Below are 26,521 nucleotides of genomic sequence, written 5' to 3' on the forward strand. Positions count from 1 at the left end.
ACTGTCAAATTAAGATGGGAATATTGACTTACCTGAACTAACGTATATTTGTGTTGTTTTGCGGAAAAACGTGATTTCCTGTACTGACACATGCAAGAAAGAAAAGGACCAGATTTTGTTCCCGTGTTGCATTTTAGAGGGAAGTACCTCACAAGAATCTTTGGAAATGGTGTTAAAGTTGTCCTTTGACAAAAGTAGTAATATATTTCTCCAGTAGATGGTGCAAGCATCCCCCCAAAAAAACTTTTTATCTACTGAATGGAGAACTTGATAATAGAGGTGGCATTATTTAAGTAGTATTAAGTAATCTTCGAGACGTTTTCTTTTTTTAAAAAATGTAAGAAGATGTTAGAAGGTGAAGTGCTAGTTCATTTTGGACATATCAAACTTGTCAAGACATTTTTATCACATTAATACAGAAAAACTTTAATGTTTAGCACTATATGAATGATCAAAGATGTCACTAATGTTAGTTTTAACCAAAAATATCTGAGACTTGAAATTCTGAATTTGTTTTGTTAAATGTCCAAGGTTTTTTTTTTTCTATTGACTCTCCTGATTTCATTTTTCTTTGTATCCTGCATTCATAGGCAGAAGCATTGTGTCTCTAGTTTAATAAGCAAGTAAGTAAATAAGTGGAATTCTTAAGCTTTAAGTTAAAGGAGAAAGAGAAACATTTTACAAGTGTAGCCCAATGAATCTCAACCTGATTGTACATAGCCCTCTTATTACTGTTACCTTTATTTTGTTATTCATTCTCCACCAAATAAATAGATGCTTGTGAGAGAGAAGCTGAACATCGAAGTGTACTTCTTCATAGCAGTCTAGAGTTTTTTAGTAGGTTGATAAGTAACAATTTCTTAAGAACCTAAGGAATTCAGTAGCTGGGAAAGATAATACATGTACTCTATAGAAATATTGCTTTTATCTGATGAATGAAAAGAACTAGGTGTTTTGTTGTAACTTGTATGATATTATAGTTATACTTCATTGTAGGAAAATGTATACTTAAATTTTTGTGCCACCCTTCAAAAGTCTTTTTTTCGTAAATGGGAAAAGTTGAAGAATTCAGTGCCACTCTCCCCAACCTTTTCCAAAGAGTCCTTTAAAAAGTTAGATTGAAATAGTTGTCAGTATGTACGGCTACTACTAATATCATAAAGATGATGATAATGATGATGCCTTCATTTACATTATGCTTTATAATTTCAAAGGCTCCTTTACCCACATCATTTAACTAGATTTTTGTAATGACACTATCTGTTATAATCAGAACAAATATTGCTATTCCTATTTTACAGGTGAAAAATAGTGAAAGTCACACCAGGCACATAGCAGTTAAAAGTTAAAGAGACTTAAGAAAATCATTCATTCGTTTCCCCTCTCACTCTCTCTTTCTCTGTCATTCTTCTCTCTGTCTCTCATATTTTCACTCTTTCATCTCTATTTGCAAAAGCTGTTATTCTGCGCCCCAATATTTGCTTCCATGTGGAGGAATATCCGTGACAGTAATACTCCTGGCTTCTCTCTACCCCCCCCCCCCCCCCCCGCCTTTTTTTTCTTTTTTTTGGATGCACCTGATTAGTTCGCTTGAGAGCAGGGACTGAGCATATGCATAGATCAGCCCTTTCCACTCCATTTGTGCCTGGAACACTTGTTCAAGCAACTGCCTGCCGCTTCTCCCTGTGTGAGTTTGTCGGGGGCGGGATCTCCACGTGGACAGGCGTGGCCTGACCAGCGCTGTCTGTCACTGGAGTGGGGAAAGTATGTCTGATAATAATACTGAACCTCATAAGGGAGCCCACTTCCTACAGAAATAAGCCACATTCTTCAGTATTATTGTTATCACTAATAAGGTGATCTTTTAACTCTTGTTAACAACTCTTTGTCTGTAGCCAGTTTGCTCGGAACTCAGGCAAAGAAAAGAGGTACTAAATTATTGGGCCTTCTCAAAATCTCTAACCGTGTTTGTATATCATGAAAGAGAAAATATATATAGATACATACATTATATATATATATACATGTATATTAGAGGGAGTTAGAAACCTTTAGACATAGAATATATTCTATTGCCTTTTAACTTAAAGGCCCCTGTGATACTGTGACCTTGGGGTCATTTTCAGCTGTGGTTCAAACTGTCTTGCCAGAAACCCTGGGAGTCCCTTTCGTGACTGATGGGCTTGTAGGCGAACTGGACTCCCGCACCTCGGGTCCTCCTTTCCCAGCAGCCACTTGATCTTTCCTCTGTGTTCTGAGCTTCTATATTAAGTTAAATATCAGGATAAAATTCTGCTGCTAAAACTTGGAATACTCTTGATTAGATAAATATGAAAATACCAGCTTTATGGAAAATCCAAAGTCTGTCTAAGGCTTTTTCTTTTACATTTGTATATATTCTGTACATTTTTGCTGAAGATTTACTTTCTTCATTATGTTCTTATAATCATTCCTAATGACAAGACTAGAAATAGCCGTTCAGTTATTCCAAAAATGCTTATGGAATATCTGCTGTATAAAGTCACAGGGCTGAGACAGGGTGGTGAGTGTTAACTGATGTATGTGGTCCTTACCCTCACGGACCTTACTGTGTTGTGTTGGAAATAGACATTCATCCAATGTGCCATGCCATACCCCACGGCAGAGCTGTGGAAGGAATGTCCACATCTCACCAAATACATGTAAGAAGGGTGTATGACCTCATTAGGGATGTCAGGGAGGGCTTCTCTGAGAAAGTGATAGTTGAACTCTGAGGGATAGGAAGAAATTGGAAACATGAGAGGTGAGAACTAAATGAATTTAAATTGTTGGAAATGGATGGAATGGTAAGATATGTGGGACTGATGGGGTAAGACAGCCAACACACAAACAACCAGGAGAACAGCGAGAACGCAGAGTATTAGTACAAAAGAGTACTTGGTGTCAAAAAAAAAAAAAAGTATCAAAGGATCTCAGCACAGGAATGTTCCAGATATGAGCTGTCTCGGAAATGTCTGTGACCAACTAATAAGTCTAGAATTCAAGAGCAGGGTGTCAGAGAAAGATTAGCAAGAACAAGAGCAAGCTGCATCCTCAGCCTGGAGTGTTGGGCAGCTTATCAAAGCAACCACTTAAGCTCAAAGGAACACGGACTAAGACGCTGAGGCCAAGGTACAAGGTTAGAGCTGGCCAGACAGCAAGGGGATCTCACTGCTCAGTCCAAATCTTGACCCAGAACTCACAGTCCTCCTTGATGGCAGGTAAGATTGGTCACAAAGCACAAACGTGAAGTTCAAGTGATACAGGTTAGGTAAAACAAGGCTGTTGCAGGATGCTGAATGTCAGGAGGAATTCAAATACCTTTACAGATAACTCACATGAAGATAAGTTAAAGATGGACATAGACAGTTTGTTTTCTAAACTTTCAGAGCCCTCCAAAAATGTCCTCATTAACTTAAGACCAGAGAATAACATAGAAAAAGAGACCTTTCTGGAATCAAACATAATCCATGGCGATTATTATCCAAATTTTACAGAAAACTTTTTGTTTTCAAATATAAATGTTTACAGATTCTAAGTAAAGCAGTGTCAGAAGTGAAGAAGATTTTTAAAAAATATTTATTTATTTGTTTGCTTATTTATTTTGGCTGAGCTGGGTCTTAGTTGCAACATGCGGGATTTTTTTTTTTTTTTTTTTTAGTTGCAGCATGCATGCGGGACCTAGTTCCCTGACCAGGGATCGAACCCGCGGCCCCTGCATCAGAAGCGCGGAGTCTTACCCACTGGACCACCAGGGAAGTCCCTGAAGAGGATATTTTTAATCATGATTAGGATATTAGTTAATCCTGAACAGAATGCAAAAACCAAGTTATATGGTTGTAGTGCTTAAAGACTCATTAGTAGTCATCTAGTCCCAGAGTGTGTGCTGCAGAGCGTGACTCCTACATGGTCTTCTGTGAGAGAGAGCCTATAATTTTGGAGACACTGCCTGCACTATTCTCCCCCCTCCTGTCCTTACTCCTCAGCGTCTCATTTCCCAGGTCTGTTACAGGCTCTTACTAGTCTTCACACACAGAACACTTAGCTTTGTTTAGCTCGGTATCTCTCACATTTATTTGCTTGCCAGACCTGTTCTGTCTTCGTGTACTACTTCTTTCTGTCCAGATGTCCTGAGACGCACAGTGGAAAACACTGAATCCCAAATTATCTTCTCGATGATTTTCTTTTTAGAGTGTGTGCAGTGTATAAAATGGGGCATTTTATGTACGTATTTCACTTGCATTGAGCCTAAATATGAAGCAGGTAGAACAGCTATATCCACTTACAGAAGAGGAAACTGAGGCCTACAATATCTGTGTTAACTCAGGACTACCTGTACTGTATATACAGTTTAAAAGTGTGTGACCATTTTGCATTGCTTTAGGAATTTTGTGCCCCCAAAGGGAAGGTATTTCTAGTACCTTCCAATACCTTATAAATAATATGTACTATGATACATACATAAAAGCCTTTGCTAAAACTTTTGTTTCCTTATTTCCAAACCATTTGCATTTTCAGGGAGAAGAAAGCTTAATGGATTGTATCACAAAAATATCTAGGAGCGTCTAAGTAAATTATTTCGTTTTCATCATCGGGTGTGCCAGAGGTTTTTTGCTAAATGGTGTGGAGCATCCTTGCCTTTGGAATGTGTCATAGCCCCTAGAGAGTCACATCTTCATAGCATCTACCCTCCACCCTTATCCCAGGAGATGGAGGCATAGGCTTGACTCTAAGCAAGTGTGCCTGGTTGGGGTAGGTTACTCAGTACATTCTTGTGACATTTTTTTCCCTCTTATCCTCTTCTGAGACATTTTGTAATCAACTTGGAAAGCTCACTAATTTTAACTTTTAACAAGACAGTAAAGTTTCTGCACGTGCAGAAAAGTATTATTATATTTCAAAGGACATTTAAACTGAGGAAAAACATGAAACCATGCCTACAAAATATGCACTCTGTAATAGACTATATTAGAATGAGACCCTAACATATTTGTATAACTTTCGAAATACCAGCATTGGTAAGATCATGAACCATTAAAAAATATGTATTGGGGCACTTTTTCTGCTAATTGAGATATAAAACGGTACTGATGATCAGTTATCAAAAAATATAGGAAAAACTGCCTTTATAACAAAAGATTTCTCTGTACAGTTTGACTTAGTTCCATGGTTTGACTTGTGTTCAGCTGTTTAAAACTGCTTTTTGTAGAACTGCTTATAGTATAATTTACCCAGATCAGTTTTGTTTCTAGGTGGTAGTGCATTGCCATTTATATTAGAACACCTCCTTTAAGAGTGGTCACTTATAGATCTTGATGTCTTAATCTGAGGGTGGAATAGGGCTTTATGGTCTTCTCATCTTGGCAGTTTGCCTATATTCATATTCTAGTTTGTGAATAGCAAACCAATTTTTAAAAAATATTTATTTATTTGGTTGCGCTGGGTCTTGGTTGAGGCTCGAGGGCTCCTTAGCTGCAGCATGCGAACTCTTAGTTGCAGCATGCATATGGGACCTAGTTCCCTGACCAGGGATTGAACCCGGGCCCCCTACATTGGGAGTGCAGAGTCTTAACCACTGCGCCACCAGGGAAGTCCCAGCAAGCCAGTTTTTCAAGGATAGCATTTATACCTTAGACTGTTAGACTTAATCTGAAAATGTTGATATGAGCTCAGGTTTAACTCCCATCTAGCTGAGATTAAACTAGCAGAAGATGAGACTTCTCAGAAAAAGGGTGGGGGGAGGCAGTTCATGTTACTGATTCTACAAAATGTGATATAGAGAAAGAAGAACTACATTTTATTCCTTTGCTGTTACAGGTCTCCTGCTGACATAGCACACGCATTTTAACTTCTTACTCAACACCAGGAGTTTCTGATTTTTCATCATTCATCATTTCTTTCAAAATGTTCCGTGATTTTGTTTGGTGATGATCCTCTCCTTGCATCCTCACCTCTTGTTCTCTTTCCCATAAGAATTCAGGAAGTATATAAAAGCCAACTGGAAAGTATTTACTTCTAGGTTTCTTAATGCCCAGGTCACACTGTTGTTTTGAATCAGTTTCTTTTTCTCATCCTTAGCTGAAAACAAAACCAAAAAAAAAAAAAAGAAAAAAAGAGGCTTAATCTTGTGGGGTTAAATAAAGGAAAGAATGTAGTGAAAGAAGGAAGATTCCTTTTATGCGGGGAAGCTGTGAGCGCGGACTGTGCAGGGAATGACTGAAAGTGCCTGAGGGCATTTGGTCCCTATTGGTTTTCACATCAAATGCAGTGGTGCCCACGGATAGGCTGTATTGTTGTCAGTTAAATGGGATCATGAGTGTCTGAAAGGTGTTTGAGAATGAACCGAAAATCATTTTCACAAGTGGATGATTACTTCTGCCACATGTTAACCGAACTCTATCAGAATGGCCCAGATTTTTGAGCCTGCATTAATTGCTCTTTCAACCTTGACTGAGGTTTCTCTTTAAGAAAGCCCTTTCCAGGACTAAACTACTCTATATATTGATTTTTTTTTTCTTTCTGTATTTTTCCTTGAAAAATGAAGGCTTGTAGAAGAATAGGCTTTATCATTCAACATGTAGATTGATTGTTCCATTTCTTTGAATAAAAAGCTAGAGTCATAAGTGATCTGCCAAAAGTAAGTCATTTTTTTTCAAGCACCGAATAATTCCCAGTTTCTGTATACAATTATGTTTTTCAAATATTCATTAGTGATGATTTTTCACCATAAAGTAAAACCATGAACTCCCACACCATGGACTCCGTGCAAATAAATCATCATATTCTCCTTCCTATTAGAACTGTATGCCACCACTCTAATTGAAACTAAACTACAATATTTAGTAATATGTCTGGAGAATTTGTGTGTGTTGAAGTGTTCTTTGAACAATCTTCAAGTTAGAAAGGTTTTATAAGGTGCTTTTAAAGCGTTTGGATAGATGAGTTCTTTATTTCATATTACCATTTTCTATTTCAAATGTGGCATAGAGAATATTAGCTGTTTCTTTACTATACTAGAAAAATATAGGGTATATTGTAGTTTAGACATACTGTGTTATGAAGATGAGTTAAATCTCAGATTTTAAAACTAATCAAAATGAGCTCTTGAAATTTCACTAACTTTTGTGACTGTATATATTAGCAAATAGTATATAGCATTTATAGAAAATGGCTTAATTTATTAGTAAAACTAATTTCAGAGGTTTTTTGGCTTAAAGGAAGGCAAATCACAGAATGTTATATGGGAATCTGTTTTTTTAAAAAAAAATACTCAAAGGGGTACTGAATAAAAAACAAGCATTTAAAGTAATTTTATTTTACAAGCATTGCAATGTGAACGTGTGATGAAATGTAAATATCTATTTGAAAATTCAGCAAAAATAAGCTTCATAGTTTACTGATTTTTGTTTTGCTTAAAGATTATTTTTACCAAGCTTCATTTTACTCAGTAAATATATTGAGACAATTTTATTGGTAATAGAGTAATGTATGTTGTTAATGATCCATATATCTCTGCAGAAACATTTTTACTTCTGTTGTCACAGAACATTCTGATGGATTTCATTAAGACTCTGCTTTTGTTTGTCCACAAATGAAAACTTTTAGAAGCAACTGTGGTATGTGTTCCAGTTGGCTTCTTAAGTTAACAGATAACTCTTTTAAGGATCACGTTGAGACCATAGAGGTTGTATAATTTTTAATATTAAGTATTGAGATTCTCTAATGACCATATATAAATGTGATGTAGTAGATGAAAAATAATGACCCGTTTGCCTTCTTGATAGTAACTGTATTGACTTGAGGTTTGGCTATACCAAAATTTTTCTTTTCTCTTTTTTTTTTTCTCTTTTCTTGACATTTTTCGTAACAGCCTGGTACATAATCTATGTCCATACCATATTTTAAATATACAAGCAAAAATTCATAAAGTTCATTGTATCTTAGCTTTGATATTTGAGGATAGAGCACGACCTAAGAATAGTTAGAAATAAATACCAAAAAAGAAAAGTCGTAGGTGAGTGGAGCATTGATAACACGTTATTTTGTTTGGTGCCTTGCTTCCTAGCTGATTCCTATGTTTCTTTGGGGGAAATAGTACTCTCCATTAGAAACAGCCCTAGAAGAGGGATTAATACTTTAAGATTATTGCTGTATTTATACTGATTTATAAAACCAAATGCTTCAAGGCTTTACTCTTATGTGTTAAATCCGAGCTTTGTGTCAGTGCTGCTAATTTCTTTGTTACCTAATCCCATGTAAGAAGAGAAGATTTTAAAGTTAAGCAGGCAATTTTTTGTTCAAAGGGAACAGCTCCTTAATACCTTACTTAAGTTGAGTGTATTGATGAAAGCAAACACTTTAAAATAGTATCTGAGCAGTTATTTTTAAATAACCCAAAATACTCTAGTTACATGAGTATTGTGATGTATTGGAAATATTTCGATGGAAAAAGTGTTATATTTAGTATCAGTTTAGCATTGGAAATATGTGCTTTTGAACTGTGTTACATACAATAGAATATATCTTCTGTCCTCATTTAAATAATCTTGAATCAGATTTAACTCCGATTAGGGAATTTTTTTCCTAGGGTTGTACTCTAATATAGAGTACTGGAGAATGTAATATGACTACGACTGTGAAAGCTGCTGGTATGTGTTCCTTTTCCATCCATTCCTTTGTTGTTGTTTTTTTTGGCCATGCCTCCCGGCTTGTTGCATCTCAGTTTCCAGACCAGCGATGAACCTGGCCCCCTGCCCTGCAAGTTCAGAGTCCCAAGCACTGGACCAGCAGGGAATTCCCTCCATCCATTTCTTAGTAACTGAGATAATTTAACAAGGGTGAGAAAACCTGTTTTGTTTAAAGTCAAATTCTGTAGGTTGATGAAAATGAATCATGTTGAAAGCCCCACCAAAACTAAAACAAAAGACTTGCTTTTGGTTTGCTCTTTAAAACCTCTCTAAATAAGGTGACAAAAATTCACTCATTAGAGAATGTTGGTCTCATGCTGTGTGATAAATATTTATTTTATTGGGTAACATTGTAAATTGTCACACAAAACCCAGTTAAATGCGTGTTCCCAGTTTGCCTGGTATTTGGCAGGTCTGATTTACATACTCTGAAAAAAAAACTTTTTAAATTTGAGATAATCCTACAGTTGAGAGGAAGCTAGTAATGACTCAGCAGGTTACTAAATATTCAGGGAGAATACAGTTGCAGAGCAGACCGCACCCCCTTAACAACATTACTATACGAGCCAAGGTACTCTCTCTGTCCCAGGTGACAAATGCACTTCTTGGATGATGTTCTCTACACCTTTATGGGGTAGAATCAGATTTCATAAAACTTTAAAAAAATGAATTTTTCCAGAGTTCAGACAGCAAGAAAATAATATTAATAATAGATTTTTAAAATTCTAAACTATTTTTATGAAACAGAAATAAGTGACAAGTAAATAACTCTCAAGGATTTGCTTAATCATCACTATTGCCATCGTATGTCAGGTAGATTTGGTCCTACCAGGCGTACCTTCTCCTTTTACAGAACTATGCAGTTATAATTGATGTTCATGGTAATGACCCCAAGATGTTTATAGGGTCCTTTTCTAAATCATTAAAGAATGATCAAATTATATTTTATGACTATTTGAAGTCAACCTGTTGTATACAGATTCTTTAAAAATTCATTATAGATGAATATACAGTCTCTCTATATAGAATAACTCATTTTTCAGTAATCATTGCTGTGTAAGTATAATGAAATGAATCTATTGCCTAGTATAGCATAATACGTTAAATGTAACTTTAGTGTATTTTTCTGAAATTTAAAAAAACTTATTGGATTTTTATCCATAAAAGAGCTAATTTATAGCCTAACACTCAACATTAAAAACAACAACAGCAAAAAATGGAACTCTGAATTCAACAGCAGGGCTAGGCATAAAGATGAGTTACGAGAGCATGGATCTTGAGTGATGAACTGGGCGATTGGGACTGACATGTATACAGTGATGTGCATAAAATTGATGACTAAAAAAAAAAGACCCAATGCAGTCAAAAATAAAAATAAATAAAATAAATAAATTCAAAAAAAAAGAATGCATCTTGATTTTTACAGATGCTTTCTAATAAATGGATTATCTGATTGTAACCAAATATTCAAACGAATTTGGCTCCTTTTTCCTTACTTTCTTTACACTTTAATCGTCCGCTGATAAGACCACCCACCAACAAAGAATTTAGACTGCTCCAAATATCAGAACTGGAGAATAGCTTTGAAAACTGGAAAACCCATTTAACTATTAAAGTTTATAGGAATTCACCACTGTACTCAAGGTAAAGTAACAAAGATCCTCGTCTTTGTTAGTCATGTCAGAAATATTGTTTATGGAGCTGTAATGCCCACATCCTTCAAATCCTTAATAAAAGTGATTTTTTTCTAATGGTAAAAGTAAGATGAGGGCTTCCCTGGTGGCGCCGTGGTTGAGAGTCCGCCTGCCAATGCAGGGGACACGGGTTCGTGCCCTGGTCCGGGAAGATCCCACGTGCTGCGGAGCAGCTGGGCCCGTGAACCATGGCCGCTGGGCCTGCGCATCCGGAGCCCATGCTTCGCAACGGGAGAACACAGTGAGAGGCCACAACAGTGAGAACACAGTGAGAGGCCCGTGTACCGCAAAAAATAAAAATAAAAAGTAAGATGAGTGCTCATACATTGTTAATGACAATGCAAAATTGTACAGCCATGGAAAACAATTTGGCAGTTTCTTATAAAGTTAAACACACTTTCACTGTAACTCAGTAACCCCAATCCTAGATATTTACCTAGGAGAAATGCAAACATGTGCCCACACAAAGACTTGTGTGCGAATGGCTATAGCAGCTTTATTTACGATAGCCAAAAAGGTGGAAACAACTCAAATGTCCACCAACTGGTAAAAGGATAAACACATTGAAGTCATACATTGAAATAAAAAGAAATGAACTCCTGATACAAAAGCTGAATCTCAAAAACTTTGTACTAAGTGAAAGATGCCAGACCCCGAAGGCTATATACTGTATAATTCCACTTATGTGACATCCTGGAAAACAAAAAACTATAAGGTCAGAAATCAGATCAGTGGTTGCAAAGCTGCAGATGTGAGGAGGAGATGGATCATAAAAAGGCATGAAGGAACCTTTGGGTGGGGGGGTGGAAGTGTGCTATAAATTCATTGTGGTGGTGGTTACATCCCTCCTATTTCAAGTTTCGTCCAATTATATACCTAAAATGGGTGAGTTTTACTTTAGGTAATCTACCAGTAAACCTTACTTAAATGACAACAACAACAAAAAAATGGAAGACATGCTCAAGATAGAAATTGTGAAAATGGAGAAAGGCGTGAAGAAGAAAATAAAATTTATCTTTAATCTCACCAGCCAGATACTCACTTCAGGTTTCCCATTTTGATACATCTTTCTGGATTTTTTCCCCATGCATACAGTGTAAGTTCATGTGACAGCTTTTTTAAAACAACATTATTATGATTTACCATATCATCTTTTTGGCCTCAGTCTTTTTTTTTTTAACATCTTTATTGGAGTATAATTGCTTTACAATGGTGTTATTTCCTGCTTTATAACAAATTGAATCAGTTATACATATACATATGTCCCCATATCTCTTCCCTCTTGCGTATCCCTCCCTCCCACCCTCCCTATCCCACCCCTCTAGGTGGGCACAAAGCACCGAGCTGATCTCCCTGTTCTATGCGGCTGCTTCCCACTAGCTATTTTACATTTGGTAGTGTATATATGTCCATGCCACTCTCTCACTTTGTCCCAGCTTACCCTTCCCCCTTCCCATGTCCTCAAGTCCATTCTCTGGTAGGTCTGTGTCTTTATTCCCGTCTTGCCCCTAGGTTCTTCAAAACTTTTTTTTTTTTTAATATTCCATATATGTGTGTTAGCATACGGTATTTGTTTTTCTCTGACTTACTTCACTCTGTATGACAGACTCTCGGTCCATCCACCTCACTACAAATAGCTCAATTTCATTTCTTTCTATGGCTGAGTAATATTCCACTGTATATATGGGCCACATCTTCTTTATCCATTCATCTGTCGATGGACACTGCAGTTGCTTCCATGTCCTGGCTACTGTAAATAGTGCTGCAATGAACACTGTGGTGCATGACTTTTTTTTTTTTTTTTTTTTGCAGTACACGGGCCTCTCACTGTTGTGGCCTCTCCCATTGCAGAGCACAGGCTCTGGACGCGCAGGCTCAGCAGCCATGGCTCACGGGCCCCGCCGCTCCGCAGCATGTGGGATCTTCCCCGACTGGGCACGAACCCGTGTCCCCTGCATCGGCAGGCGAACTCGCAACCACTGCGCCACCAGGGAAGCCCTCCAGCATTTATTGTTTGTAGATTTTTTGATGATGGCCATTCTGACTGGGGTGAGATGATACCTCATTGTAGTTTTTTTTTTTTTTGCAGTATGCGGGCCTCTGACTGTTGTGGCCTCTCCCATTGCGGAGCACAGGCTCCGGATGCACAGGCTCAGTGGCCATGGCTCATGGGCCCAGCCGCTCTGCGGCATGCGGGATCCTCCCGGACCGGGGCACGAACCCGTGTCCCCTGCATTGGCAGGAGGACTCTCAACCACTGCGCCACCAGGGAAACCCCTCTTTGTAGTTTTGACTTGCATTTCTCTAATGATTAGTGATGTTGAGAATCCCTTCATGTGTTTGTTGGCAGTCTGTATATCTTCTCTGGAGAAATGTCTATTTAGGTCTTCTGCCCGTTTTTGGATTGGGTTGTTTGTTTTTTTGATAGTGAGCTGCATGAGCTGCTTGTAAATTTTGGAGATTAATCCTTTGTCAGTTGCTTCATTTGCAAATATTTTCTCCCATTCTGAGGGTTGTCTTTTCGTCTTGTTTATGGTATCCTTTGCTGTGCAAAAGCTTTTAAGTTTCATTAGGTCCCATTTGTTTATTTTTGTTTTTATTTCCTTTTCTCTAGGAGGTGGGTCAAAAAGGATATTGCTGTGATTTATGTCGTAGAGTGTTCTGCCTATGTTTTCCTCTAAGAGTTTGATAGTGTCTGGCCTTACATTTAGGTTTTTAATCCATTTTGAGTTTATTTTTGTGTATGGTGTTAGGGATTGTTCTAATTTCATTCTTTTAAATGCAGCTGTCCAGTTTTCCCAGCACCACTTATTGAAGAGGCTGTCTTTTCTCCACTATATATCTTGCCTCCTTTATCAAAGATAAGGTGGTCATATGTGCATGGGTTTATCTATGGGCTTTCTATCCTTTTCCATTGATCTATATTTCTGTTTTTGTGCCAGTACCATACTGTCTTGAATACTATAGCTTTGTAGTATAGTCTGAAGTCAGGAAGCCTGATTCCTCCAGCTCCATTTTTCTTTCTCAAGATTGCTTTGTCTATTTGGAGTCTTTTGTGTTTCCATACAAATTGTGAAATTTTTTGTTCTAGTTCTGTGAAAAATGTCAGTGGTAGTTTGATAGGGATTGCATTGAATATGTAGATTGCTTAGCATAGTAGACTCATTTTCACAATGTTGATTCTTCCAATCCGAGAACATGGTATATCTCTCCTGTTTGTATCATCTCTAGTTTCTTTCATCAGTGTCTTATAATTTTTTGCATACAGGTCTTTTGTTTCCTTAGGTAGGTTTATTCCTAGATATTTTATTCTTTTTGTTGCAGTAGTAAATGGGAGTGTTTTCTTTTTTTTTTTTTTTTTTTTTGTGGTATGCGGGCCTCTCACTGTTGTGGCCTCTCCCGTTGTGGAGCACAGGCTCCGGACGCGCAGGCCTAGCGGCCATGGCTCACGGGCTTAGGTGCTCCGCGGCATGTGGGATCTTCCCAGACCAGGGCACGAACCCGTGTCTCCTGCATCGGCAGGCGGATTCTCAACCACTGCGCCACCAGGGAAGCCCGGGAGTGTTTTCTTAATTTCACTTTCAGATTTTTCATCATTAGTGTATAGGAATGCAAGAGATTTCTGTGCATTAATTTTGTGTCCTGCTACTTTACCAAATTCATTGATTAGCTCTAGTAGTTTTCTGGTAGCATCTTTAGGATTCTGTATGTATAGTATCATGTCATCTGGAAACAGTTACAGCTTTACTTCTTCTTTTCTGATTTGGATTCCTTTTACTTCTTTTTCTTCTCTGATTGCTGTGGCTAAAACTTCCAAAACTATGTTGAATAATAGTGGTGAGAGTGGGCAACCTTGTCTTCTTCCTGATCTTAGTGGAAATAGTTTCAGTTTTTCTCCAGTGAGGACAGTGTTGGCTATGGGTTTGTCATATATGGCCTTTATTATGTAGAGGTAAGTTCCCTCTGTGCCTACTTTTTGGAGGGTTTTTTTATCATAGATGGGTGTTTAATTTTGTCGAAAGCTTTCTCTGCATCTGTTGAGATGATCATATGGTTTTTTCTCCGTCAATTTGTTAGTATGGTGTGTCACATCGATTGATTTGCATATATTGAAGAATCCTTGCATTCCTGGGAGAAACCCCACTTGATCAGGGTGTATGATTGTTTTAATGTGCTGTTGGATTCTGTTTGCTAGTATTTTGTTGAGGATTTTTGCATTTATGTTCTTCAGTGATATTGGCCTGTAGTTTTCTTTCTTTGTGACATCTTTGTCTGGTTTTGGTATCAGGGTGATGGTAGCCTCATAGAATGAGTTTGGGAGTGTTCCTCCCTCTGCTATAGTTTGGAAGAGTTTGAGAAGGATAGGTGTTAGCTCTTCTCTAAATGTTTGATAGAATTCGCCTGTGAAGCCATCTGGTCCTGGGCTTTTGTTTTTGGCATCACTCTTAATGGCAACCTAATCATTTTAACTGCTTGATTCTTAGATGGTTTTTGAGTTTTTGCTCTTAAACGACATTGATGAACATCTTTTTTCTTCATTCTCCCCTGAATTTTAAATGTGTTTTTTATGCCAAGAATCTGCTTTTATACAGTGAAAAAGCAGCTTGATGGTGATATTGATGCCTGATTCCAGAACTCATGCTTATAGTGAAAACACTCAGATTTGTTGAAGTTTAATGTGTTCTTATTTGGTATAGTTATCTTTCCTGATGTCTTTTATTTATGTTCAAAAAATTTTTATGTAAAATTTTTGTCCGGCTAGAATGAAAACTAAAGGGCAGGAGCTATCATGTTTTTCCTACATAGCATTTGTAACATTTCCTTTGTGCAGAAATGTTTACTTTTGTTGAATGTAATTTTTTTCTTATATAGAGACTAAAACTCTTATGAGCAGTTCCTTTCTAGAAATGTTTGATCAGTTGTGACTTCTTCTGTATATATTCTGTTGAATTCTAGTTCAATAGTCCATAGTACCTCAAGGCCCAACATTCAAATGCTTACCTTGGTTCCAATCTTGAATTGTCTTTTATTCTAATAATATCTTTCAGTATACACGTGTACATCCACCCGCCCCTCTGCTTTCTGTCTTCACAGAAACCATACCTTTTCATTCCACATGTGGTGAGGCATCATTTTTAATGAGGTTGCAGATGACAGTATTATCCCTTATGCAGAACCTTCACTGTCAGCAAGACTTACACTTGCTTCTGGTGTTGATGGTTTGTGTATCCCTATTCACTTTCACTTATGTCTGACCTAGTAGCCCAGCAGCCTGCTAAGTGAGACACGTTGAAGAACCAGCCCGTGGTCACAGGCAGAGGTTATTCCAGATGCCCTCTCGGCTCCTCAGCAGCTATTTGGTGCACTCCTTGCTAGTGAACTTGTACAGAGAGCATCTGTTGTGTCCACAGTGTATAGCTCCTGAGGTCATTGCTGTTAACCCTGTAATAGGAGCTTGGGTGTGTGCTTTTCAGCAGAGGAAAATAACATAGGGGAGACAGAAAGAGAGCAACTAAACACCTATCACTGGGACCGTAGAAGAGAAATTAGAGGCTAGAGCAAAGATGGGGCAAAGGGTTTCAAGGGGCCCTCAGGAGGAGATAGTGAACAGGTGAGAACAGTAGCGGTAGATATTTCTGATAGACTCTAAATGCATTCACATTACATCCACAAGCGCAGACGATAGGTCATCAAGGGTATTGGGAGAACCAGATAGAAGTTCGCCAAACCCTTCAGCTAGCTGATGTGTCTGAGATAAAGAAAATATATAATTAATTTGGGCAGTTTTGGGTGATGCTTTCTAGGCAAGAGCCTAGGATTTATGTTGACTTTTAGTAACCCCATGTTTGTTTGTATGTTTTTATTCAGAAAATTTAGAAATACAGGGAATAAAGAAGGCAACTCAAATCTTCCATAATCCCACCACTCAAAAGCACTAGTACTAAAATTTTGGGATATCTATTTCATTTTTTTTTTTTTACAAATTTCAAATCACTAAGTATTTAATGTATCAATAGTTTTGAATCTGCTCTTTTCCCATAACAGTATGCAATGATGTTTTCTTTATGTTATTTTATCAAAAACATTTTTTCAGTGGCATTGTATTTCTGTGCATTTTCCAGCATTTATTAAACGTTCACCTATTGTTGGACATTTAAGTTGTTACCTTTTTCATAATATAAATAATGCTGTTCTAAATATCCATGTAGCATACATCTTTGTGTGTGTATCTAATTATTTCCCTAATTGCATGATGAAGAGGTGGAGACCATTTCTATATATTGCCATGTTATCCTACAGGAAGGTGGTCTTATGTTACACTCCACTAGCAGTGAATAAGAAATCCCATCATTTCAGCTCACCTTAGCTAATATCCCATATTTTTTTCAAAAGGAGTCAAAGAGTATGTTTGTTTTGTTTTACAAAAGAGAATTATTTTCATAAGACAGAAACTAAAAATTCAAGCTAAGCTTTCAGTTTTAAAAATTGAAAGTCTGAAGACTTTAAGCCCCTAAACAAACTATTAGCTATAGTCCTTTTTTAAAATCACTCAGAATTGTTTATAAATTTAGTTTGAATAGCCCCTGCAGTGTTAAACCTTCACGTTAGAAAAAGGGATTGTGATAAAATATTGAAAAGTCTTACTTTAATTTAAAAATTAGCTCTCTGTGTGTCGTATTTTAAACTTCTAACAATGTTTTCCACTTTTGTAGGACGTATGTGGTATAATTTTAAATAGCTCTCCATGACACACTCATACTTGATGAAATTTTGATTTCTTCTCTTTCCTCCTTGATTCTTAAATTACATCTGTATATTCAGTAAGAACAAAAGTTCTCTTCTCCAATGACTGACTACTTGAATCATTTCAATTCAGGTTACTAATAGCAGTGCAAAGTTAGACAAAAGCCTTGGTGGAAACTGTTAAATTAGACAGTGTTGTCTTCATTATTATCTAAATTTCATAGTTAGGAAAATTTGCAGTTAGAAGCTTGTGTAAGTCAGGCAAATCTCCGAATTGTGGAGCTGGCAGGGACCTCAGAAGTCATCACATCCAGTCCTTTCATTTGATTGTTGAGGAAATGGAAACTGAGATTGGTGCGGGCACATCTCGGGAACACTCAGCTGGACAGCGACCCTTCGCCGTGGGTTCTGGACTCTGCAGCCAGCTCCCTGCCAGGCCACCCTCCTCAGCCCCGGTCATCTGAGACTGAAACATTTGGTACTATAGCCTCAATTCGTAGCCTTTGTCTCTCCTAAGAAAAATGTGTAAGAATAAAATTCCTACTGCTTCTTTGATTATCCCTCCTAACTCCAACTTCGCTCAAATTGTGGGAAGAACTGACAATTGACAATCCACATAAATCAATTCCCTTTCAAAAGCCTTAGAACAGGCTCAGTCATTTTGTAACACAGAAGCTGCATGCTGTCACAGATTCCAAATGAACTTAACTTTGCCTTTAGCAGGCTCGTCGCAAGAATAAATACCTATGGAAGAAATACGATTACGTGGAACCACACCATTATTCATGTCAAGTATTCTTTTACTTGTTTTTCTTACCAGATATCTGTATGCCCTTGGACAGAAGGTTTGGAAAAGATGGAAAAAACGTTACTTTGTTCTTGTTCAGGTAAGTAGATTTTTTTCCTGTTACATAATCACTCTAAGCCATTCTCAAATTTTTTGTGGGTTGTATCTATCAATATTCACTGTATCAGAAATTAAAACTGAGAAATTTAAATAATATTTTAATTCATTTTAAAATAAAAGTGGTAAGTCCATTATATGCCAATGCAAATAACCTTTTTATTTAAAATAACTATTTTTCAGGCCAAACATTTTAGTGTTATGAGTGGCATTATTTTATGCTTTTGTACCCCTCTTTAATATTCTGGCTTAATAAAATAGAATGCAGCTGTATTTTCACATCAGCTTCTGCCTTCAATCTGTTGCAATCTCAGGTGAAATTTAGCCTCTGAAAAACTCCACTATACGCTCTTGAGAGAGTAAGTGTGAAAAAGATGTTTGAATATTGTTAGAAAAATCGTTTTGACTTCACAAGTCCCTGAAAGGATCTTGAAGAGCTCCAGGATCCCAAGAGCGTACCTTGAGAGTCACTGCATTGTTCTGATAGTTCATAGATAAAACTTAATACATAGAAGCATGCATTTTTATAAAAGTGTACCATATATATCACTTATTCACATGTACAGGTCTTTAAATTACCTTGACTGGTAGATTTGTTTGTGATAGGATTCTGAATGTAGACAGGTTATTGGAATGTACGCTTCAGTTGACTCTTTTGTTTTGGTTTGGTTTTTGAATCATGGATGACCTTTGCTCATGGAATATACTCATTTAGTTAAAGTTACATTAAAGAATAACTTTGAGTAATAGTCATTCCATTTCATGATAAATCCAAACTGTTTCGTTCCCAGTGAATATATATGAAAAGAGAAGCTCTCTTGGGATCCTTAACACAAAACAGTCTGTAAAATCTCATCGATTCCTATTCACACATTAAGGAGTTTAAGTAGCCCAGATCAGATTAACATGATGAAATTCCAAGGAAGGAAAATTATTTGCTGTCTTCCAGAAATAAAGCCATCTATCAACTGCTGGATAAAATTATTTTATTGATGTGCTATAATAGCATGGTAACTTCATGAAAAGTATAACCTTTTCATCAAAAGTGCTTTTTTTCCCCTGGGTAAAGTGTGACTTTCCCTTATGTAAATAGAACCAATATTTGGTCAACGAGTTTAATAAAAGATGTACACACATGTGCGCACACACACTGACAATCTTTTGATATAAACCCCAAGCATTTGCTTTGAGAAAGGGATCCCTGTTGGGAGTTCTCAGTGATCTTCCTCCAAAAACCACACCTATAAGCCATCTTCTTTGGTTTCCAGGTTTAATTTCTTGACATTGGCTTAAGAATTGAAATGCATTTACCAGGCAGTTTGAGTGCAGATCGTTCTCCAGTCATAGATATCTCACCCACATCTAATTTGACAAGTTTGTGTTAGTGACTTGTCTTTGTCAAATCTTTCCAAGCATTCAACTGATTTTTTGTAGGAAGTGCAGCTTCTTTTTCATAGTCATATGTCATTCATTTACATAGAATCTCATAAGTTCCCATCCCATAAATTCAATAGCTGATGTTATTGGCCTAAGCAAACCCTACTGATTCTTAGCAAGCATAGAGTTTAACTGGTGGAAATATGTATGAGAGCACCTGAGAATGTCACCCAGTAACCACAGATGTTCAACATGTCATACCTTTTAGTCGATATGGTTTTTTTTAGAACAGTTTTAGGTTCACAACAAAATTTAAGGGAAGGTACAGAGATTTCCTATATATCCTCTGTCCCCAGACATAGCCTTCTCCGCTGTCGACGTCACTCACCAGAATGGTACATTTGTTATCAAGGATGAACCTACGTTGACACATCATCTTCATCAAAAGTCCATAGTTTTTATTAGGGTTCACATTTGGTGTTGTACCTCTGTGTATTTGGACAAACTTATTATTCATTATTGTAACATCATACAAAGCATTTTCACTGCCTTGAAAATCCTCTGTGTTCTGCCTATTCATCTTCCCCCCAATCTTTGGCAACCCTTGATCATTTTACCATAGTTTTGCCGTTTCCAGAAAGTCATAGAGTTGGAATCATGCAGTATGTAGCCTTTGCAGATTAGCTTCTTTCACTTCCAAATTTGCATTTAAGATTTTTTTCATGTTTTTTCATAGCTTGAAAGCCCATTTCTTTTTAGCACTAAATAATATTCCTTTGTCTGGATGAATCACAGATCATTCATCTGCTGAAGGACATCTTGGTTGCTTCCAAATTTTGGCAATTATGATTTGAGCTGCTTTACACGTTTGTGTGCAGGTTTTTGTGTAGACATAACTTTCCAGCTCCTTTGGGTAAATGCCAAGGAGTGTGATTGCTGGATCATATTCATTATTTTTTAAAGAATGAATCAGAGAGTGTTTGTTGTGTAGAGATCCAGTGAAGTGACAGTAGGCTAAAAGAGTTTCTTATCTACTGATTGTTTTCATTTGAAAACTAGGCCTTAGTAGATCAGTTTTGAGAGGTCAAATGGACACCTCATACTTCTGGCCAGGTAAAGTTCAAGGTAATCGTTTGCTCCTCTTCTGGCTAGGTAAAGTTCAAGGTAATCCTTTGCTCCTTACCTTATTTTCTGGCATATGATCACAAGAATCAAGTTATAAAACAACCACATATACTTTATCACCCCATAAGAGAGTTTAGAGATGAAAGAAGGAAGTTGAATACTTTTGAGTTCATTAATTGGTATGTCTTTCAGGAACATTAACCATGTCTTTGGAGAGCTAGAAAGTTCTCCATGTAACAAAAATATGTTTAACATTTTAAAGGCAAAATTCAGTTTAAACCAAAGGAGGTAAACCTCTATACCCTATAATTAAAATTTAGGGGAAACACCACCAAACTATCATGAATCCAGATTTATTCTACCTGAGGTATCATCTTAAAATTTGAAGTCATATTGAAGCATTGTATCTTTACACAAATATATGTATGTACGTGTACGCACACAAAGAATCCCACGCCCAAGTGTTTTGAGATTTACATGCCAGTAGTCTGGCAACTTTTTGAAGTTTTAAATACAATTGAATCTTCCTTTCAATTCCAAATGTAATGGGAAGACAAATTGAATGTACCCACTTCAAAATCAAGATGGGTATGTATGGAGATTGGGCAAGAAGGACTCATTGGGAAGAACCAGGTAGTTTTATCAGTATTTTTAAAGATAGTTCTCATTCTATTGGCAAATAGTTCGTAGATCTATACCTGCAGGCTGCACTATTAAAAGGTGAAGGAGTCATTTTCAGAGAGGACAGTATACCCCTGCTGTGTCTGCTGCCGCCATCGTCAGAATGGTGCTCTGGTGATAATGTGAATCTCATCACCACTTGTGAGTGTGTATTATATGAGTGATATAGCTGGAGATCTAGCCATCAGCCCAAGAATTTGTACTCATAAAAATTGATTGAGAGTCGGGTTTGGTCAGCTGCAAAGTCATTGTTCAAAGTGAACACTTGCAGAGCTGTTGAGGTGAAGAGACTTTTCAGAGACTCTTGTATAAACATTTAAATCAGAGTTGAAAATGGGAAAATGAATTTCTTACCAATGTGGGGTGTTTATTTAGCTTCAAAGTAAGATTAGTCTTGGACCCCATTTAGATTCTGAAGCCAGTATAGTTACAGTATTAAATAGATCTTTCATGTATTTAAGAGGCTGCATTTGTTTTTCATGAAGGTAAATTTTGGTTCAAGCCAAACTTGAAAGAACAGTGATTTTGAGGAATATGTTTGAACTCTTACCAAAACTTACATGTGTTTGTATTAAACTTATATGTGTTTGTTATGCTTATTCAGTGTTTTAGTATTACATTTGGAGGATATCATTGGCATACTTATGTACGCCAATGTACTTATGACACTAATATGTTTTAGTTCATTATAAGAAACCATTCAGTAGGTTTAAAATTCTATACCTGTATTTATGATTTAACCAAACTGAATTATTTCATAATTCTGTATTCAGCTAATGCCTATTCAAAAAACTGTATGCCCCCAGATATTGCATATTCTGTGGTAATATAAAAATTCCTGAAGCACTCACCTATTAATACAATTATCGCTATATTTAATCTAATATTTATTATGCAAATGTGGCAGGCATTTATGGGAAGCACTTTTACTACATTATGTCTTTTACTCTTCAGAATAAGGTTTATTTGAGGGTAGGTATTATCCCCACTGTACAGATTAAATTGATGTAATAATTTAATTATAATAACTTGCCCAGAATAGAGCTTTAATAATTTGCCCAGAATTATACAGTTAGTAAGTGGTAGAGTCAAGTGATTAATCCAGTTCTGTCAGTCTCTAGAGGCTAAGCTCTTCTTTCCTCTGTCACAGTGCCATGATCAAATTAATGCACACAACTACAATTGCTCCGAAGACAAACAGATAAATGAATAATCACTGTGGGTCATTCATTTCACGAAGTACAAAACAGTGTTACTACATTAAAGAAATGGCCAGTGACTGAGGGCATAAAGAGTCCCATGCTCATGAAGGCCACTTACCGTATGACATTACTGGAAACTGAAGAAGATAGACATCGATGTTGTTTTGGCCCTGTATCAAAGTGTTCCCTGCTTGTTGTCGATGTGTCAGAATCATGACTTGAAGTTGCTGCAAACAACAGCAGGCTATCAAGGCATAATGTTAATTACATATCAGCTGAGTTGGCACAGGATATAAACAGTCAGCCATGCCACTGAGTGATCATTACATGCTACAAACATACGAGAGCCACTCTGTTAGTGACATGCCATCAAAATCTGTTCTAAACTTAAAGAAGTGGCTGCCCCAGCCTATTGATATCTGAAATATTCAGCACACCTGGAGCAGCACTGCAGCAGGCTACTGTCACAGTTCTGAGAATGCCACCACTGCGGGAAATTATATGGTCTAGGTTTAGTCTTAGGACGTAAGCTGATGTTTCCTTATAGTGATGCAAAGTGAATAAATATGCTGCTGTCAAATCAAGAAAGTCATAGGGTAGTGGCTCTCTGGCTTTATGTTTTAAACTGATTTAAAATGTACAAACCCAAGACATAACTCAGTATAGGATAAAATCAAACCATACACAAGTATTTATGGCAGCAAATGAAAAGCCCTCTTCAGCACCCCTACCAGCATGGCCATCTTATTCCAGTCTTCCCCTCAAATAGCCAAATAACCATTGCTAGTAGTTGGACCTTTTAAACTTGTTTCGGTCTAATCCAACCCTAATGGACTCATTCCATGTATTGATACATTTGTTTTGTGAATTGTTTTGATCCTCTTATTTTTTTACTGGAGTATAATTGCTTTACAATATTGTGTTAGTTTCTGCTGTACAACGAAGTGAATCAGTTATGTGTATACGTATATCCCCTCCCTCCCACCCCACGCCCTATACCACCCATCTAGGTCATCACAGAGCACTGAGCTGAGCTTCCTGTTCTATACTGCAAGTTCCCACTAGCTGTCTGTTTTACACAAAGTAGTGTATTTATGTCAAACTTAATCTCCCAATTCATCCCACCCTCCCCTCCACCCCCTGTGTCCACACATCCGTTCTCTACATCTGTGTCTTCTCTATTGCTGCCCTGCAAATAGTTTCATCTGTACCATTTTTCTAGATTCCACATATATGTATTAATATACGATATTTGTTTTTCTCTTTCTGACTTACTTCACTCTGTATGACACACTCTGTGTCCATCCGCATCTCTACAAATGACCCAATTTCATTCTTTTTTATGGCCGAGTAATATTCCATTGTATATATGTACCACATCTTCTTTTAAAATATATCATAAAGTTACCATGTCAGTATTTAAAAATCTGTTTTATTCTTTTTAATGGACAATTGGATCCCATAGTGTAGATTAAGATAATTTATGTAACAATTCCCCTTTTTGAGACATTTAAGTTCCTTTTTTTAAATCAACAAATAATGCTGGAATCAATATAGATGCATAATCTTTAGGTGTATGTGGGAGTATTCCTATAGAAATGAAATTGCTGGGCCAAAGGCATAGATACCTATAATGTGAAGTAAGATTTATAAAGCTCTAGCTGACTCATGAATGCCTAAATACTCACCGAAACTTTTTTTTTAATTTGTCTTTTTTTATAGTTAATGGTCATTATGTGTTAAGTTGCATGTATTATCTTTCAAAATGCACGTATCAAAGAAACTTGAAAATTCTTTTGGTTGTGGAGCTTATTTGGAACAAAATCTCAGAGGAAAAGAATTTTTTTAAGTTTCATTATTAAGATAACTTTTGCTTTGTGATAATTGAGTTTTCCATAGCCAGAAAAAGAACCAAAAACAAGAAAATGGCCATATTCATTTATACAATTTACCTTTGGGCATTAAAGAACTAATGCATTTACTCTTCAAAATGGTTCTAAAATATCATTTACCTATGTCTCAAGAGCTAAAACTATAAAAGAAAGTAGAGTGCGAGTAGGGCTGAATTTGGTAAGGAGTATCTCATACAGATCAGGATATGATCGCAATGCAAAAATTCCTCTTTTGCATATACCCTGTGTTCCCTTAAGATTTGTGTTGCTATTTTCATGTTTAGATTGCAAAGAAATGTCTATTTCTCTTCTTTTCTCGCTCATACCTATATGAAAGAGCAAAGGCCCTATGAATGAGGAATGTACAATATTGTAACAATATCCTTTATCTGAATTAAATTTTAATGGGCTTATTTTTTTTTTGTTTTATAAGACTCAACTTTAAAATGCTGTATGTGTGTATCTTTATGTGTGTGCGTGCATTCATATGCATATATATCTTTACACATACATGTGTAGTGTTCCTGCCACATAATTAAGACTTGGTAAATGTAAGATAAATTAATATCTCACCTTTAATTTGGGTTCCTTCTCAAACCTCTATATGGAACATAAAATTGACTTATATTTGAACGTACTTGAACCAAAACGCTGGTGTCGTCTTTGATGACTCTCTTTTCATTGCCCCCATGTCAATCAGAAAATACTGTTTTACCTACAGCCAGAACAGTATCCTGCTTACATTCAATTCTTTCCATCTTCTCTGCTACTGTTCTAGTTGAAACCACTATTATCTTCACATGGATTTTCGCAGTAGAATCCCAGCTGTTCTCTCTGCTTCTACCATTCTCTTTACAGTCCATTCTTCACATTGCCAGAATAATCTATTTGAGGCATAACTCAGATTTTGCCAATTTTCTGTCTAAATCCCTCCATGACTTCCCATTACACTTAGAATAACCTCTGACTCTAACCTAGAGAAGGTCCTTTATCTTGTACATATTGTGGCCTCTAGCTTCCTCTTTGATGAGTCCCTGCCTGTCACTGAGCAGCGCCTTGACTTGTAATGCCCTGCTCCCAGATTAATCGCAGTGCCAAGAACTGGAGTTTAGCACCTCCAAGTCACTGGCCCCCTCTCTCAAATATATGATAGTATGAGTTTATTTCTAAAGTGTGATTTCTGTGCAAATATGCCTTTGAATTAAGTCTCCCTACCTTTCTTCCATTCAGTTGTTGCTTGGCTACCCCTAAATGCATCTAAATAAATTCTGAACATTTATTCCACTGCTTATATTTTCCCTGTGACTGGCTTATTCTACCTACCCACTTAGGTATCAAGTCAAATGTCACCTTAAATAGGTCTTTTTTACCCACCCAATCTACAGTGACTCCCTGTCACATTACCCTGTTGTATATTTTTCAGAGCATTTTTCTCTAATCAAAGTTGTCAACCTTATGTATCTATTTTTTAATTATCTCTTTACCCCTTCTAGAATATATGCTCCATGAAAATAAGGACCTTGTCTTTCTTATAATCTACTGTGAGTAGAAACTGCCGAAATATTTTTTCAATAAAAGAGTATATGTGAATCAGTCTGAGCATTGTTTTAAAAAGACTGCCTTTCCTATTTCTAATTTATGCACTGATTGCTAAATCTTTTTTATGCCATTTGGTCAAGACAGTAAATATATATTTCCTTCAAATCCATCATGATCTTGAAGGTATATTCATTTTCCTTGATTAAATTAAGCTCTGGGATTTTTTTTTTTTTTAAATAACTCTAGCAGCACCTTTGGCCTCTGCCAAGAACATTTCCAGCTAAGGATTTTTAAGCCTTAATCTTTACTGAAATTAGACGGTGGCAGTTGCTAAGCTGCCAGCTGTTAACATGATCCCTGCGGTAGGAATACAACACACAAACCTGAATGCTGTGGTGTCTAAGAACTCACCGTTAGCAGTTACACATGTGGACACAGACAGGTGTTAAACAGGTTGGCAATTGACAATAAAATGGGAGGTTTCCCAGACAAGATGCAGGTACCTCGTGGGACCTCAGCAACTCAGGTGCCCCGTCAGAGGTAATGATGCCAAAACCTAATTTAACGCTGTCCTCAGATTAAAGTCTGTTTATATCCCCCAATTCTCAACAAATCCATTCTTTATGGAGTTATTAAGAGTGGATTGGGTTAAGGATAT

At 36.9% G+C, this 26,521-nt stretch overlaps 1 protein-coding gene across 7 annotated transcripts in view; it reads left to right on the forward strand.

The window, feature by feature from the left end:
- CADPS2 (calcium dependent secretion activator 2) overlaps positions 1-26,521 on the forward strand; it is a 544,229-nt gene that overhangs the window by 318,128 nt on the left and 199,580 nt on the right. For all 7 annotated transcript variants that reach the window (XM_059073595.2, XM_067042266.1, XM_059073599.2 and 4 more), the window contains exon 9: positions 17,964-18,030. In XM_059073595.2, the coding sequence (XP_058929578.1) occupies positions 17,964-18,030 (67 nt within the window). The remainder of the gene's footprint in view (positions 1-17,963; positions 18,031-26,521) is intronic.

This window comes from Kogia breviceps, chromosome 9 (genome assembly GCF_026419965.1).
Source record: "Kogia breviceps isolate mKogBre1 chromosome 9, mKogBre1 haplotype 1, whole genome shotgun sequence".
In the NCBI taxonomy this organism is placed as follows: domain Eukaryota; kingdom Metazoa; phylum Chordata; class Mammalia; order Artiodactyla; family Physeteridae; genus Kogia; species Kogia breviceps.